Raw genomic sequence first — 14,801 nt, 5'->3', positions numbered from 1 at the left:
GCGTAGATTTCCTTTATAGTGTGTGATTCTTTTTTACTTTTTTGCTGTTCCAGTGACAACTTTTATAGATGGATATTTAAGAGTTTTCCTTTCATCTTCTGTTGTGTCTCCATGAGCAGAAAGGGGGACCAATCTTTCAATAGATAGACAGTAATAAAAACCTAACACTCAAGCCCTTCTGTACTGTATCTAATTTTTTTTTAAAAAGTTCTAGCTTTAGATTCACTATAACACAGGACAATGTTCTATTATGTGGTATAATCACAAGGATAGAAATCAAGTCATGAAGGCATAATATACAGATATTAGATGGGCATTTAAATACCTTCTCAAGCAATGCAGTTTCAGGTTTAAAAATGTTATTAAACTAAGCCCTGTCTGTCTAGTCTCATGTGCTATTTAAATCCAAGTCACTGTATAAATGCAGAAACACAGTACTGGTGGTCAGTGCAAATTAGAAACACTTGAGACTGCACATTTTGGAAATTCCACATGACTTTTGCCTCTTTTCTACCTCAAGGGGAATAGCTTCAAATAAGCGGATATCTATACAAACTGCGCAGGATGTGACTACTCTAAAATGGATTTGGTAGCTGTAAGCGGATTTGATTTTGGGAACGTGTTTACTTAAAGATAATTTATTACTTTGCTATTGTGCTAAATAATAACTAACATTTTTCTTTTTTTTGGTGAATCAGCTTTTATTACTCTGAACATTTACAGAACTGTTTTCATTTAAAATCACAGACCTTGCTAGAAGCATAATCAGGTCCCATTATACAAACTTAAGTTCTACACTCATAACTAGACTTAACTTGGGTAATTTTGCTACCACCTTAGTATGTATATATATATATTAGGGTTACACCGATACTAGTATCGGTGCTGATACCAAGCATTTGCCCGAGTACTTGTACTTGGGCAAATGCTCCCGATGCCTAATCCGATACCTGTGAATGCAGGAGCGGCCGCGCTCGTTCCCGGAAGTCAGGGGGCGGAGCGGAGAGAGCGGGGCGGCGAGAGCGAGTAAACAGGCTGGCAGCCTAAGGTAAGCTGGCAGGGGCTTGGGTCGCAGCCGCATGTTGACGTCCCGTGTCTCCGTCAGAGATTGAACACCGCAACGCCCATCTTGGTACACCCTGCACTTGGGGGTAAGCCTGCAGTCACAAGGCAGCAGCGGACATCTTATTACACCCAGCCCATATAGTTCACTAACTATATGGGCTGGGTGTAACAAGATGTCCGCTGCTGCCTTCTGACTGTAGACTTTCTGTGGCCGAGTGCAGGGTGTACCAAGATGGGCGTCACAGCGTTTGTACTAGAGCAGGTTTGACTTACTCATTTCAGTGCCACTGCCTGCCCATCAGTTCCTCCTATCATTGCCCATAAGTGCCGCCCATCAGTGCCATCCAGCCATCAGTGCTACATATAAGTGCCCATCAGTGCAGCCTCATTAAGAAGATATCATTAGTCGGTATTGTGGTTTGAAAACTGTCACATGACCTTAAAAAATATCAGTATCGGCGAGTATTTGAAAAAAGTATCGGTACTTGTACTCAGTCTTAAAAAAGTGGTATCGGTACAAATCTAGTATATATAAAGTCTGAAACCTCTTGTGGGAGGCTTAAGGCTTTTATGAGGGGTGTGAACATTTTCAACCCTGTTGTTTGATATATAGCTTGTAGGTGTGAGCCGAACACACCCCCCCCCCGTTCGGTTCGCACCAGAACTTGCGAACAGGCAAAAAATTTGTGCGAACACGCAAACACCATTAAAGTCCATGGGACATGAACGACATGAAAAATCAAAAGTGCTCATTTTAAAGGCTTATATGAATGTTATTGCCATAAAAAGTGTTTGGGGACCCGAGTCCTGCCCCATGGGACTCGTATCAATGTAAAAAAAAGTTTTAAAAATGGACGTTTTTTCAGGAGCAGTGATTTTAATGTGGCCTGGTACGGTTCAGGAGGGGGGCTCTCTCTTGTCCCACCCTTTTCCTGCAGCCTGCCAGGTTGCGTGCTCGAAAAAAAAGGGTCTGGTATTGATTTTTGGGGGGACCCCCACATTATTTTTTATGGTGCGGGGTTCCCCTTAATATCTATACCAGACCTGAAGGACCTGGTAACGGACTGGGGGGGGGGATCCATGCTGTTTTTGTGATTTTTATCTATATTGCCGGGATCTGGCAATACATTTAAGCTGCAAGCAGTTTTAAATGACATTTTTTTCCTTTACAAATGTCATTTTTTCTGCTCTCATTCATAAAACTATGTATGGCTGCTATGTAAGCAGCCTAACATAGTGTGGAACATGGACTCAGCCCCCTGAGCAATAATTGGCCAAAGGCACCCTGCCTTTGACCAATCATGGCTCTCACAGCAGAGCGTGCTGTGATTGGCCAAAACATGCAGGTCAGGTTCATGCTTTGGCCAATCAGCAGCCGTCAATGCACTGCGATCTGGGGCAGATAATGAAGAACATTGTAAAACTGGCCTAGACATGCCATGATTGTTGTTTGATACAGATGTTTTTACTTGGATTGAACAACAATCATATGTGTATGGCAGCAACAGACATCTGCTGGCCAAGTAGTCTTGGATAAAGCATTCAGCATTCATTTAAAAGGTTTGAAAACCTTGTCTATCTACATGGTCATCACCCTCATTTTTAATCTCTTCATCATTCTGCATGACATGCATGCTCCTACACACTCAGGTGTCCAAACATGTATGTACGTATGTGACAAAACAGGTTTTAAGATGATGGTTGGATCTTGTGTGAATATCTTACTGAGTGGTTAAGTTTATAACCACCATTAGTCATTTGTCACACTACTTGAATATGCTTGTACCCCTAGTTCCTCATCTACTAACCTGGCATTATTGTTTTCTTGCACTCATTGCACTTGGAAGAATATTCATTAGAATAACATTCTGTACAAATTAAGTGTTCATCTTTTGCTGCAAAGGGTTTGTCCACCAACGAGCGCTTGCACTGGAAACAATGAAAGCAGCCTTCATGCCAGTGACGATCCTTGTAGGAAAGATCCTGAAACAACAAATATTCATGATGAGCATGATGTCCATTTGGAAGGATGTCTTAAAACATATATAGGACGTACACCCCATATATTTTTCCAAATTCTGTTGGTCAGCTCTGGGTGTCTTTGTGTGAATGCATGGGAGGCAAAGTCCTTCATGTTATTATGCTTACCCATAAGCATAAAATAGCATTGTTAGCGAATTCTGAGCTGTAAGCCCCTCTGTCTATGAAAGATCTTCAGTTTTCCATTGGATAGATCATTTTTTGCATACATTTTTTTCAGTCCAATCATACACAATACATATGTGTATTTCTTATACCTGGATGCATGATTATGACATCCTTGTAAAAAAAATAACTAAACATATGATTTATTTGAAAGCTATAGCTTGTAATTTTTATATTATAATCTTTCCTTTGAAAGATCATTTGGCCAAAGAATCGGTTAGAAGCCTGATGCACACTGTCTCATGTCTAGGGGTAAAAACAGATGGGGGATTTTTTTTTACCTAAATATCTCTCCCATTAAATGAAAAGACATGAAAGACAGTTAAATGGTAAATATAAATATATATATATATATATATATATATACATATATATAAATATATATATATATATATATATATATATATATATATATATATATATATATTGTCTGTGACCAAAGGGATGGGTTGAGAGGAATCACTCAGCATTCATCACTGGGATAAGGTTGAGTAGGTGGGTCATGCAGTTATCAAATGTTAATGCTGTGGCTAGTACTCATCTTGCACATTCTGTCACATATATAAAACAAGACTTTGCATGGTGGACCAGTCTTTGTTGAGACAATTAAAGAGCAATTCCAGGCAACAAATTAAATCAATCAATGATCTATTAAAGCTAATGTATCTGTGCTATAGACGTGAAGTTTTCTCAGTTTAAATATGTGTAGTGTAATCCACTGCAGACTCTGGGGGTTATTTACGAAAGGCAAATCCACTTTGCACTACAAGTGCATTTGTAAGTGCACTTGGAATTTCAGTCATTGTAGATCTAAGGGGGACATGCAAGGAAAATAAAAAACAGCATTTTAGCTTGCACATGATTGGATGATAAAATCAGCAGAGCTTCTCCTCATTTCAGATCTTCCCCTCTGATCTACAGCGACTGCCGTTACAAGTGCACTTGCAGTGAACTTGTAGTGCAAAGTGGATTTTCCTTTCGTAAATAACCCCCACAGTCTGGACAACAACTCACAGGGTCATTGAAAGTGTATGTAACAAAGCCTGAGTCAGGTAACTTCTCTTATGCCCCATACACACGATCGTAAATTCCACCAGCAAAAGTCCGATGTGAGCTTTTGGTCGGCAATCCCGACCATGTGTATGCTCCATCGGACTTTTGCTGGCGGAATTTTCGCCAGCAGAAGATTGAGAGCAGGCTCTCTATTTTTCCGACATAAAAAGTTCCTATCGGAAATTCCGATCGTCTGTAGCAATTCCGACGCGCAAAATTCCTACGCATGCTTGGAAACAATTCGACGCATGCTCGGAAGCATCGAACTTCATTTTCTTGGCTCATAGTAGTGTTGTACGTCACCGCGTTCTTGACGGTCGAAAGTGCAGAGACTTTTTGTGTGACCGTGTGTATATGCAAGTTTGAGCGGAATTCCGTCGGAAAAACCATCCAAGGTTTTTCCGATGGAAATTCTGATTGTGTGTATGCGGCATAACTCCATATATTGGTAGGAGAGAGAATATGGGATTTTTAGCGTGCCAAGAAATTACTTAATCAGATATATAATAAATATAAATGTGCAGCACCATCTACCATAGGTAGGTGCTAGAGTGAGGATTTTGTAAGGGAAACTGTCAGTGCAGGTAAATTCGGGCAGGACATATGCTTCAGGCTAGGCCTGTTTGTTTTTATCTGGGGGCCAGGGAGCTGTTAGTGTAGCAGTGGGTGTGACCACCTGTGCTTTAGTTCTGAGGCGCCTCCCCTGCTTCCAGGAAGAATGTTCTGGAAGAGGGGCAGGGCCTAGGACTGGAGTGTCAGGCAGCTCATGTGAGGAGCCCGGACCAATCCCCAACTGGAATTGGCAGGGGGCAGGCCTCCCATATAAGCTGAGGTAACAGCTCACTGGGGGGGAGTTGTCGGCCGGGAGACATGGAGAATGGAGTACTAGGCCACAGCAGGGGCCCCATTCCCATCTGGGGGGGTGCTAGGCCTAGCGGAGGAGCCTGGGAGAGCTAGGAGGGAGCTTCATCTTTACACAGTCATGGATGAAGTGTTCTGAAACAGAGGGGCTGGAGAAGCTGCCGGAACGTATGTCCAGTTAAAGTTCTCCATCATGGACTCAGGGCAGAAGAACGTTGGTGAGTGGACCACAGTGGAGCTCTGGATGAGGCATGCCAGGAGAGCTGGGTGCAAGGCCAGAGGAGAGACCTGAGGGCGCAGGATTTGCAGGCCGGACTAGCTGGGAGCAGTCTGGCCTGCAAATGTAGGCATGTAGGTTGCGCCTGCGCGTGACATCATTTCTGGCGCCGTGTCATCGTGCCGGGTGGTTGCCGTGCTTGCGTCACTTCTGGCACCACTCGCGCATGCGCGGTGGTGATTTCTCGGCGTCTGCGCCTCATCGGCATCATTGGACGCCGGTGAGGTGGAGGGGATATAAATAGATCCCCTTTTTCTGTAGACAGGCAGCAGCTGAGTTGGGAGCAGGGCGATACTTGATGCTTCTAATCGGTGAAAGGTAATAATGCTCAGATATTGGTGGGAACTACTAGGACTGGAAGTTAGCAGATTAGATATGAATCTCTCCTCTTTTCTGTTTTGTTTGGCCGTCCATTAGGGTATTTGACCACTTGAAAGTTCTTTTCTAGGAAAAATCAACTCTCAGATCTACTAACCGTTTGGAAGTATCATCTGCTATAATACCATCCAGTACCATAAGTTGGTTCCCACATCTGTTTTCTGAGGTTTGAATATATTTATCTTTTATGGTCAGAAAGATACTCTTGTTGATTTTTTGATTCTTGTCAGTCTAAGTTCATCATCTATCCCCTTTTCTAGATAACCCTCAGCCTTATGGGGTCTGTATGTCCTTCTCTGTGATACACCAGATATCTCCGCTTTTTCAATGTCCTTGAGACACAAGGGTCACGATCTCCATGCATAGGACATGTTCCACAGTTCCACATGAGACTGCCAAGGAGGAATTTAGCTGCTCATTCGGCTCTGGACAGAAGCAAAGTGGTCCCATCCTCTAAAGCTTTCCCCAAATCTTTGAACAGATCACTATATAATCATCAATTAGTAGATACTTGGAGAGCTCACAATATAGGTATCAAATCCTACACATTCTATTCCCACCCGCATAACAGCTTTGCTCGACTTGATTATATCTTCTGCACCCCAATCCTACTTGCCAATTCCTCTAAGGCAGATATCCATCCATGTCCTTGGTCTGATCACCATATAATCTCCTTTAACACTTCACGTATAGGTCTAGCCAACACAACACACACATGGCGAATAAACGACTCCTTGCTCACAGATCCATCAAACAACCAACAAATTCTATCTCACCTTGAGCAATATTTTGCACATAATGTAACACCAGACATGTCTCCTACAAATATCTGGATGGCGCATAAATCGGTAATGAGAGGCCATCTGATAAATATTCCCTCAATTAAAAACAAATCCAAACTTGCAGATATTAGATCCCTCACAAATGATCTAGACCATTTATATCACAGAAACAACCAAAACCCATCTAGTGACCTTTTTAAACAGATTCAAGAGAAACGCACTACTTTAGACACATTATTAGCATCGGACACCGAAAAGGCCCTCAGATGGTCTAAAGCCAGATTCTTACTCAATAGTAATTCATATTCCACCATGTTCGCTAGAAAACTTAATCAATCTACGAAGCCACCCCACACATACAAATTGAGGAACCCATCTGGAAATACGGTGTCCCATCCCAAAGATGTCATGAAACTATTCTTATGCCGCGTACACACGGTCGGACTTTCCGGCATACTTGGTCCGGCGGACCAGAGTGTGCCGGACAATCCGCCCGTGTGTAGGCACCGGCGGACTTTTCCGGCGGACTTTTTCCCAAAAGCCCGCCGGACCTAGATTTGAAGAAAGTTCTAAATCTTTCCGCCGGACTCAGTTTCGGGCGGAAAGTCCGCTCGTGTGTGTGCTGGTCCGACGGAAAGCCCGCTCGTGTGTAGGCTGGTCCGACGGACCAGATACAACACGAGGGCAGGATATTGCATCTCACGCTCGCTGCAATAGGAAAAACACATTTTCCTATTGCGGCGAGCGCGGGGCATACCAGGCCCTTAGGTCTGGTATGGATTATAAAGGGGAACCCCGCTACGCCGAAAAAACGGCGTGGGGTCCCCCTAAAATCCATACCAGACCCCGATCCGAGCACGCAGCCTGGCCGGTCAGGAAAGGGGGTGGGGACGAGCGAGCGCCCCCCCCCCCCTGAACCGTACCAGGCCGCATGCCCTCAACATGGGGGTGGGTGCTTTGGGGGAGGGGGGCGCCCTGCGCCCCCCCCCCCAAAGCACCTTGTCCCCATGTTGATGAGGACAAGGGCCTCTTCCCGACAACCCTGGCCGTTGGTTGTCGGGGTCTGCGGGCGGGGGCTTATCGGAATCTGGGAGCCCCCTTTAATAAGGGGGCCCCCAGATCCCGGCCCCCCACCCTATGTAAATGAGTATGGGGTACATGGTACCCCTACCCATTTACCTAGGAAAAAAGTGTAAGTAATAAAACACACTACACAGGTTTTTAAAATATTTTATTAAACAGCTCCGGGGGGGGGGATCTTCCTCCGGCTTCGGGGGTCTTCTTCCGGCTTCGGGGGTCCCTCCGCTTCATCTTCTCCCGGCGTCCGGTTGGTTCTTCTCCGCTCTCTTCTCCCGGTGTTCCTGTTCTTCGGCCGGCTCCTCTGCTGTCTTCAAGTAGCTCTCTTGCCAGCAGAGGTCCGGACTTCTGGGCTTCTGGGCTTCTGGGCTTCTCTTCCCCAGATGTTGACACGACGCTCTCTCCTGCTGGACTGCTCTCCGAGGGCTGCGTTGTGACTTATATAGGTGGAGACCCCGCCCCCTTTTGATGTCACAGTCCCTGGGCATGCTGGGACTGTGACGTTTTAGGGGGCGTGGTCAACATCACCCAGTGACCACGCCCCCTAAAACGTCACAGTCCCAGCATGCCCAGGGACTGTGACATCAAAAGGGGGCGGGGTCTCCACCTATATAAGTCACAACGCTGCCCTCGGAGAGCAGTCCAGCAGGAGAGAGCGTCGTGTCAACATCTGGGGAAGAGAAGCCCAGAAGCCCAGAAGCCCAGAAGCCCAGAAGCCCAGAAGTCCGGACCTCTGCTGGCAAGAGAGCTACTTGAAGACAGCAGAGGAGCCGGCCGAAGAACAGGAACACCGGGAGAAGAGAGCGGAGAAGAACCAACCGGACGCCGGGAGAAGATGAAGCGGAGGGACCCCCGAAGCCGGAAGAAGACCCCCGAAGCCGGAGGAAGATCCCCCCCCCCGGAGCTGTTTAATAAAATATTTTAAAAACCTGTGTAGTGTGTTTTATTACTTACACTTTTTTCCTAGGTAAATGGGTAGGGGTACCATGTACCCCATACTCATTTACATAGGGTGGGGGGCCGGGATCTGGGGGCCCCCTTATTAAAGGGGGCTCCCAGATTCCGATAAGCCCCCGCCCGCAGACCCCGACAACCAACGGCCAGGGTTGTCGGGAAGAGGCCCTTGTCCTCATCAACATGGGGACAAGGTGCTTTGGGGGGGGGGCGCAGGGCGCCCCCCTCCCCCAAAGCACCCACCCCCATGTTGAGGGCATGCGGCCTGGTACGGTTCAGGAGGGGGGGGGGCGCTCGCTCGTCCCCACCCCCTTTCCTGACCGGCCAGGCTGCGTGCTCGGATCGGGGTCTGGTATGGATTTTAGGGGGACCCCACGCCGTTTTTTCGGCGTACCGGGGTTCCCCTTTATAATCCATACCAGACCTAAGGGCCTGGTATGCCCCGCGACGGGGCTAGTAAGGTGTCAATCTCGCCGATAAAAGCGGCAAGATTGACATCCTTTTCTAGTCCCGTCGCACCTGAGTCACGTTCAAAATGAACGGACTTGTCCGTGTGTGGGCAAGTCCGTTCATTCTGAAAGTCCGCCGGAACTCCGGCGAAAGTCCGTCGGAAAGACGGGCGGACTTAGCCCGCCGGAAAGTCCCGGCGTGTGTGGGCAAGTCCGTCCGTTTTAAAGTCCGGCGCACCTGGCGGACAAAGTCCGTCAGAAAGTGTGCCGGACCAAGTAGGATAGAAAGTCCGCTCGTGTGTACGCGGCATTAGACTTCTATAAAAATTTTCTTTCCACATCACAATCATCCCCCAAACAGTTCTCCCTGGACTGGCTCAACAACATTACATTACCCACTCTTTCCAGGGATCAAATTGAATCTCTCAATGCCTCTTGTACAGACACAGAAGTTAGCAAAATCATTGGAACTTTAAAGATATCAACAGCCCCAGGCCCAGATGGCTATTCCACTTCCTACTATAAAAAATTTGCCCCTACCATTACCCCACACCTTACTAAACTGTATAATATTATCTTACAAGGCGGCCAATTCCCATCTGAAATGCTATTAGCTAACATGTCCCTTCTTCCCAAACCAAAAAAAGACCACTCCACCCCTCAAAACTACCGCCCAATATCTGTTATTGACGACTTAAAAATATTTGGTCATATTTTGGCAGACAGATTATCAGCTGTTATCTCCCCATTAGTTGATCCTGATCAAACAGGTTTCATTCCTAACAGACAAATAACAGACAACATACGACTGACCACAAATATCATTCAAGACTCCAACATACATTCCAAATCCACATTATTACTCAGCCTTGATATACACAAAGCTTTTGACAGCGTTTCCTGGTCATATCTTGACACTCTACTCCCCAAATATGGCATCAACAATGAATTCTTACATGGCTTTAAGGCTCTCAATCACAACCCACAAACATGTATCAAACTCCCAGGCAACAACTCTGACTTTTTCCCCTTGACCAAAGGTACCAGACAGGGTTGCCCTCTATCCCCTCTACTTTTCGCCCTCGCGTTAGAACCCCTTGCTTGCACTATAAGAAACAACACAGATATTAAAGGATATTTCAAGGGATCCAAAGAATACAGGCTTAGTCTCTACGCAGATGACCTTCTTTTGTTTATAACCGACCCTCTAATCTCCCTACCCAACCTAACTAAAACTCTTGCCATCTTCCACGACTTGACAGGTCTGGGTGTAAATCTATCTAAATGTTCAGCTTTACCAATCAATATTCCCCCAGCCTTAATAGCTATACTTAAAGACAAATTCTCATTCAATTGGAATGCGGATTCATTTAGATATCTAGGTATCCAAATTACACCTTTGTATAAAACGTTTTACCAAGCAAACTACCCTCCCTTATTTAACAGTATTAAAAATCTACTTAAACTTTGGTCATCATACCAGATTTCATTCTCGGGCAGAATAGTGGCTGTAAAAATTATGATATTACCCTTTTATTTTTTTTAGAGCCCTTCCTCTTATTCTACATAAAAAAACATTAGATTCTTTACAGAGAGAGATCAACAAATTCATATGGCTAAACAAGAAACCCAGATTTAGCTATTCTCTTATGTTTAGACCCCAAATAAAAGGAGGACTCAGCATAACTAACCTTTGGCTTTATTATCTATCGGCTAGATTTACCCAATTAGCCCAATGGTATGCCCCCTCACTCCAAATCCCTTGGCTCCAGTTCGAAGAGGAATCTATCCTACCCTACAATCTACAAGGACTTCTCTGGTCCAAGACTATCCCACCACAAAAAATAAGACCCTTAAACCTCATCGTCACTCACACTCTTCAACTATGGAACAGACAAGTCTCTAAATTTAAGTTATCCTCTGACATTCCCCCCTTGGCTTCCTTTCTAGGTGACCCTCGTTTTCCCCTCCCAGATAGGGCTCAAGATCAAAACTCTCTAATGAATTGGAAGTCACATAACCTAACACATCTAAAATCGCTCTCTCACAACAATTCATTCCTCACTTTCTCCAGTATACAAATAAAATATGATTTCCCACCTACTGAGCTAGAGAACTATAGAAATATAAGACAATTCTATGAGAAATATCACTCACTTACACTCCATCCCCCTATACACAATTTGAACAAATTTGCATCTCTTCCCTCGTGATAGTGGTTTAATCTCCAGAATATATAAAAGTTTAAATGAGACCAATATGCCTGACAAATCACATCCCATGCTACAATGGGAATCAGATTTTAAATACCTCATTTACTCTTGATCAATGGGATACTATTTTTACAAATCTCCATAAATGTACAACAACAACCTCGATCAGAGAATCAGCCGTCAAATTGCTCTAAAGATGGTATCTTACCCCCGCTAAACTTAACTCATTTTATCCCTCAATATCCCCACTCTGCTTTAGAGGTTGCCCCTCCCAAGGTACACTTTTACATATCTTTTGGGATTGTCCCCATATAAAAAACACTTGGCATAAAGCTAGCTTAATAATTGAAAAAATATCAGGTAGGAAGATTTCTCTTACACCCCAAATCTGTCTTTTATTCTCCCCTATACAGGATATTCCAATGACTAGCACAAGGCTAATCCACACATTCCTCAGCTCTATTCATTGGGCCATAGCCTTCAATTGGCGCTCCACTACGGTACCTTGGTCACAAATTCTCAACCGCATGACGAACATCAAACTCTCTGAAAGAATTCACCACACGTTATATGACTCTATGCCACTTCATCAAAAAAAATGAACTCTCTGGAACACCACCTCTCTGATTTAGAAAAATTTCTATTACATATACGTAATTGTCCTTTTTTCTTCCCTCCACGACAATACTCTTGACTGGCCTAATTATAACAATGTGCATTTTTTCATCTGACTAATCATAATCCTCTTTTATTTCCTGCACAACATTTACTGTTAAAGATATTTGTATACATACCTGTACCATCATTGTAATTGTTTTATACCTTGACCTTTTACATAATAAAAATCGTTTGTAAAAAAAAAAAAAAAAAAAGAGACTGCCAAGGAGGGACCCTGGAGGACTTTCCTCTCTCTACTGGGCACCCTTGCATCTGAAGTCTGTTAATACATTTTAGCAAGGGAAGGAGGGGGGAGTTTGTGCTAGGATAGGGAGGGGCGTTTACCTTTAGGGGAGATTTGAGCTGAGTGGGGGAGGATTTGCACTTGTAAAAAGGGGAAGGAATTTGGGTTATAAAGGGAATTTGTGCTGCAGAAGGGTGGATGAGGGAGGAGCACTCTGTGCGCTATTCTGTTTCAATCATTTTTTGTAAGGTTTATAGAAAAATAGTCGTACAGTTAACAAAGAAATTGTATATTTCACTTTAACCCACATTCACACTAGTGTAGCGCAACACCTGATAGCTCACAATATTAGTGTGAATGGGGGCTAGAAATCACACTCTATGCATTGTAAACTCCTAACCTCTGCATTCTGTACATTACATGCTCCTGACCCCTACACTCTGCAAGTTATGTACTCCTGACCCCTTTTCACTGTGGATTAATTACTTCTGTCTCCTGCATTCTGTGCATTATGTGCTCCTGACCCCTGAACTCTGTGGGTTATGTATTCCTGTTCCCTGCACTCTGTGAGTTATGTACTCTCGTCCCCTGCACTCTGTGGTTCATGTATCCCTGACCCCTGCAATCTGTGAGTTATGTACTTCTGATGCCTGCCCTGTGCTATAAGTACCCCTAACCTCTACCATCTATGCTTTACACACTTCTGACTCCTGCACTCTGTGTTTCACACACTCAAGACCCTAATGCTCTGTCTGTGACATACTCCTGATTCCTGCACTCTGTGCAATATGCATTCCTGACCCTTGTGTACTGTGCATCACACTCTCCTGACCCCTGAACTCTGTGTGCTACATCCTGCTGAAATATGTGCATTACATAGTCCTGACCCCTGTACTCTATGATATACATACTCCTTACCCCTGCGCACTGGGCTTTACACACTCCTGGTCCTTGCACTTGCATTACATACTCCTTACCTCTGTGGTCTGTGCCTAACATATTTCTGACCCCTGTAATCTGTGCTTTCCACACCCTAAAGTTTGTGAGTTGCTTACACCTGACCCCTGTATTCTGTGCAGTAGATGCGCTTGACCCTTGTACTATGTGTGTTACATGCTCTTGACTCATGTCCTCCATACATTATATACTTCTAACCCCTGTGCTTTACATTCTTCTGTGTTTTACATTACTCACTCCTGACCACTGCATTTTGTACATTAAGTAATCCTGACCTCTGAACTCCATATATATTGTGCTTTACATACTGCTGACGCCTGCAAATTTTGCATTATGTACTCCAGACCCCTGTGCTCTGTGGAGTATGTACTCCAGACCCCTGCGTATGTACGCCTGATTACTGTACTCTGTGCATCACAATCATCTTCCCTCTAAATACTGTGCATTGCATACTATTGACCGTTGAAATCTGTGTGCTACATATTGCTAAACTCAAACTCTGTGCATTACATTCTCCTGACCCGTATGCTTTGTGTGCTACATACTCCTTGACCCCTTTATACACTGCTATAGTTTGCCCTATGTGTGTTATGCACTGCTTTCTCCTGTATTCTGTGTATTACATACTCCTGATCCCTGTGCTTTGTGTGTTACATACTCCTGACCTCTGTGTGTTTTGTACTCCTGACCTTGTACTCATAACTCTTGCATTAAAATCATGTGAAACTCAAAGCTCAAAAGGGTGCTTGAGCTTCAGTTCCATTTTTGTCACATGTAGGGCTCAATTAATTGAATGGCTGCCCTACACGTAAAAAGTGTGCATATGTACAACATCTTATATTGCACTACAATAGTGTGAATGGGGGCTAAACATCACACGCTGTGCATTTTATACTCAAAAGGGTGAGTACATTACATACTCCTGATCCCCTGCCTCTGTGTGTTATGTACTCCTGACCCCTGCACACTGTGCTTTATGTTCTGACTCCTGCATTCTGTAAGTTTTACACTCCTGACTCTTACTGCAAACTCCTGGCCCCTGCATTATGTGGGAAACACACTCCTGGACCCCCCCCCCCCCCATATTTTGCATGTTACACAATCCTGATCCCTGCACCATTCCACTTTAAGCCCATCCCAATGTTAGGGCAATCATTGAAAACACATTATTCACTGCATCACCCTATGCACATCTACGTCATTACTCTCATTGAAGTGCCTCAGGTCTTTTACATTATAGCTTTCTCTAGTTTTTCCCACGACTGTTTATCGTTGTCCCCGTAGCCTAGCTGCAGTGTTTCAGGTGAAATAATTATTAAAACATACTTATCAGTAGATGATGGCTATCCAATGCTACTTGGCCTTTTTTTTTTCTTACAGTAAGGCCAATGTGGCAGATCAGCGAATCCCAGCCCTGTCCAATCAATCCCCTCTACAGTCTAAACCGATACTCCCAATGCAATTTCACTATGCATGCTTCTGATCATTTAGGAGGAGGTAACTATTCCATTACCCTGAACTATACAGGAAGCACAACAGGTTCCCACTCAGGTTCCCTTTGCAAGCTTCTCTTTTTTTTTACTTTTACTACACATACATAAGGTAAGTAAAAAATGCAACACGTCCGCC

General features: G+C 44.4%; 1 protein-coding gene across 4 annotated transcripts in view; it reads right to left on the bottom strand.

Moving 5' to 3' along the window:
- The window catches only part of FHL2 (four and a half LIM domains 2), a 98,468-nt gene that overhangs the window by 13,347 nt on the left and 70,320 nt on the right, over nucleotides 1-14,801 (bottom strand). For 3 of the 4 annotated variants that reach the window (XM_073614745.1, XM_073614746.1, XM_073614744.1), the window contains one exon: nucleotides 2,874-3,048. The exons of the other annotated variant lie outside the window; for it this stretch is intronic. In XM_073614745.1, coding sequence (XP_073470846.1) covers nucleotides 2,874-3,048 — 175 coding nt within the window. The remainder of the gene's footprint in view (nucleotides 1-2,873; nucleotides 3,049-14,801) is intronic. 4 annotated transcript variants of the gene reach the window in all.

This window comes from Aquarana catesbeiana, linkage group LG02 (genome assembly GCF_042186555.1).
Source record: "Aquarana catesbeiana isolate 2022-GZ linkage group LG02, ASM4218655v1, whole genome shotgun sequence".
Lineage (NCBI taxonomy): Eukaryota > Metazoa > Chordata > Amphibia > Anura > Ranidae > Aquarana > Aquarana catesbeiana.
The sequence above is the reverse complement of the archived record's forward strand: the minus strand, read 5'-3'. Positions and strand labels throughout refer to the sequence as shown.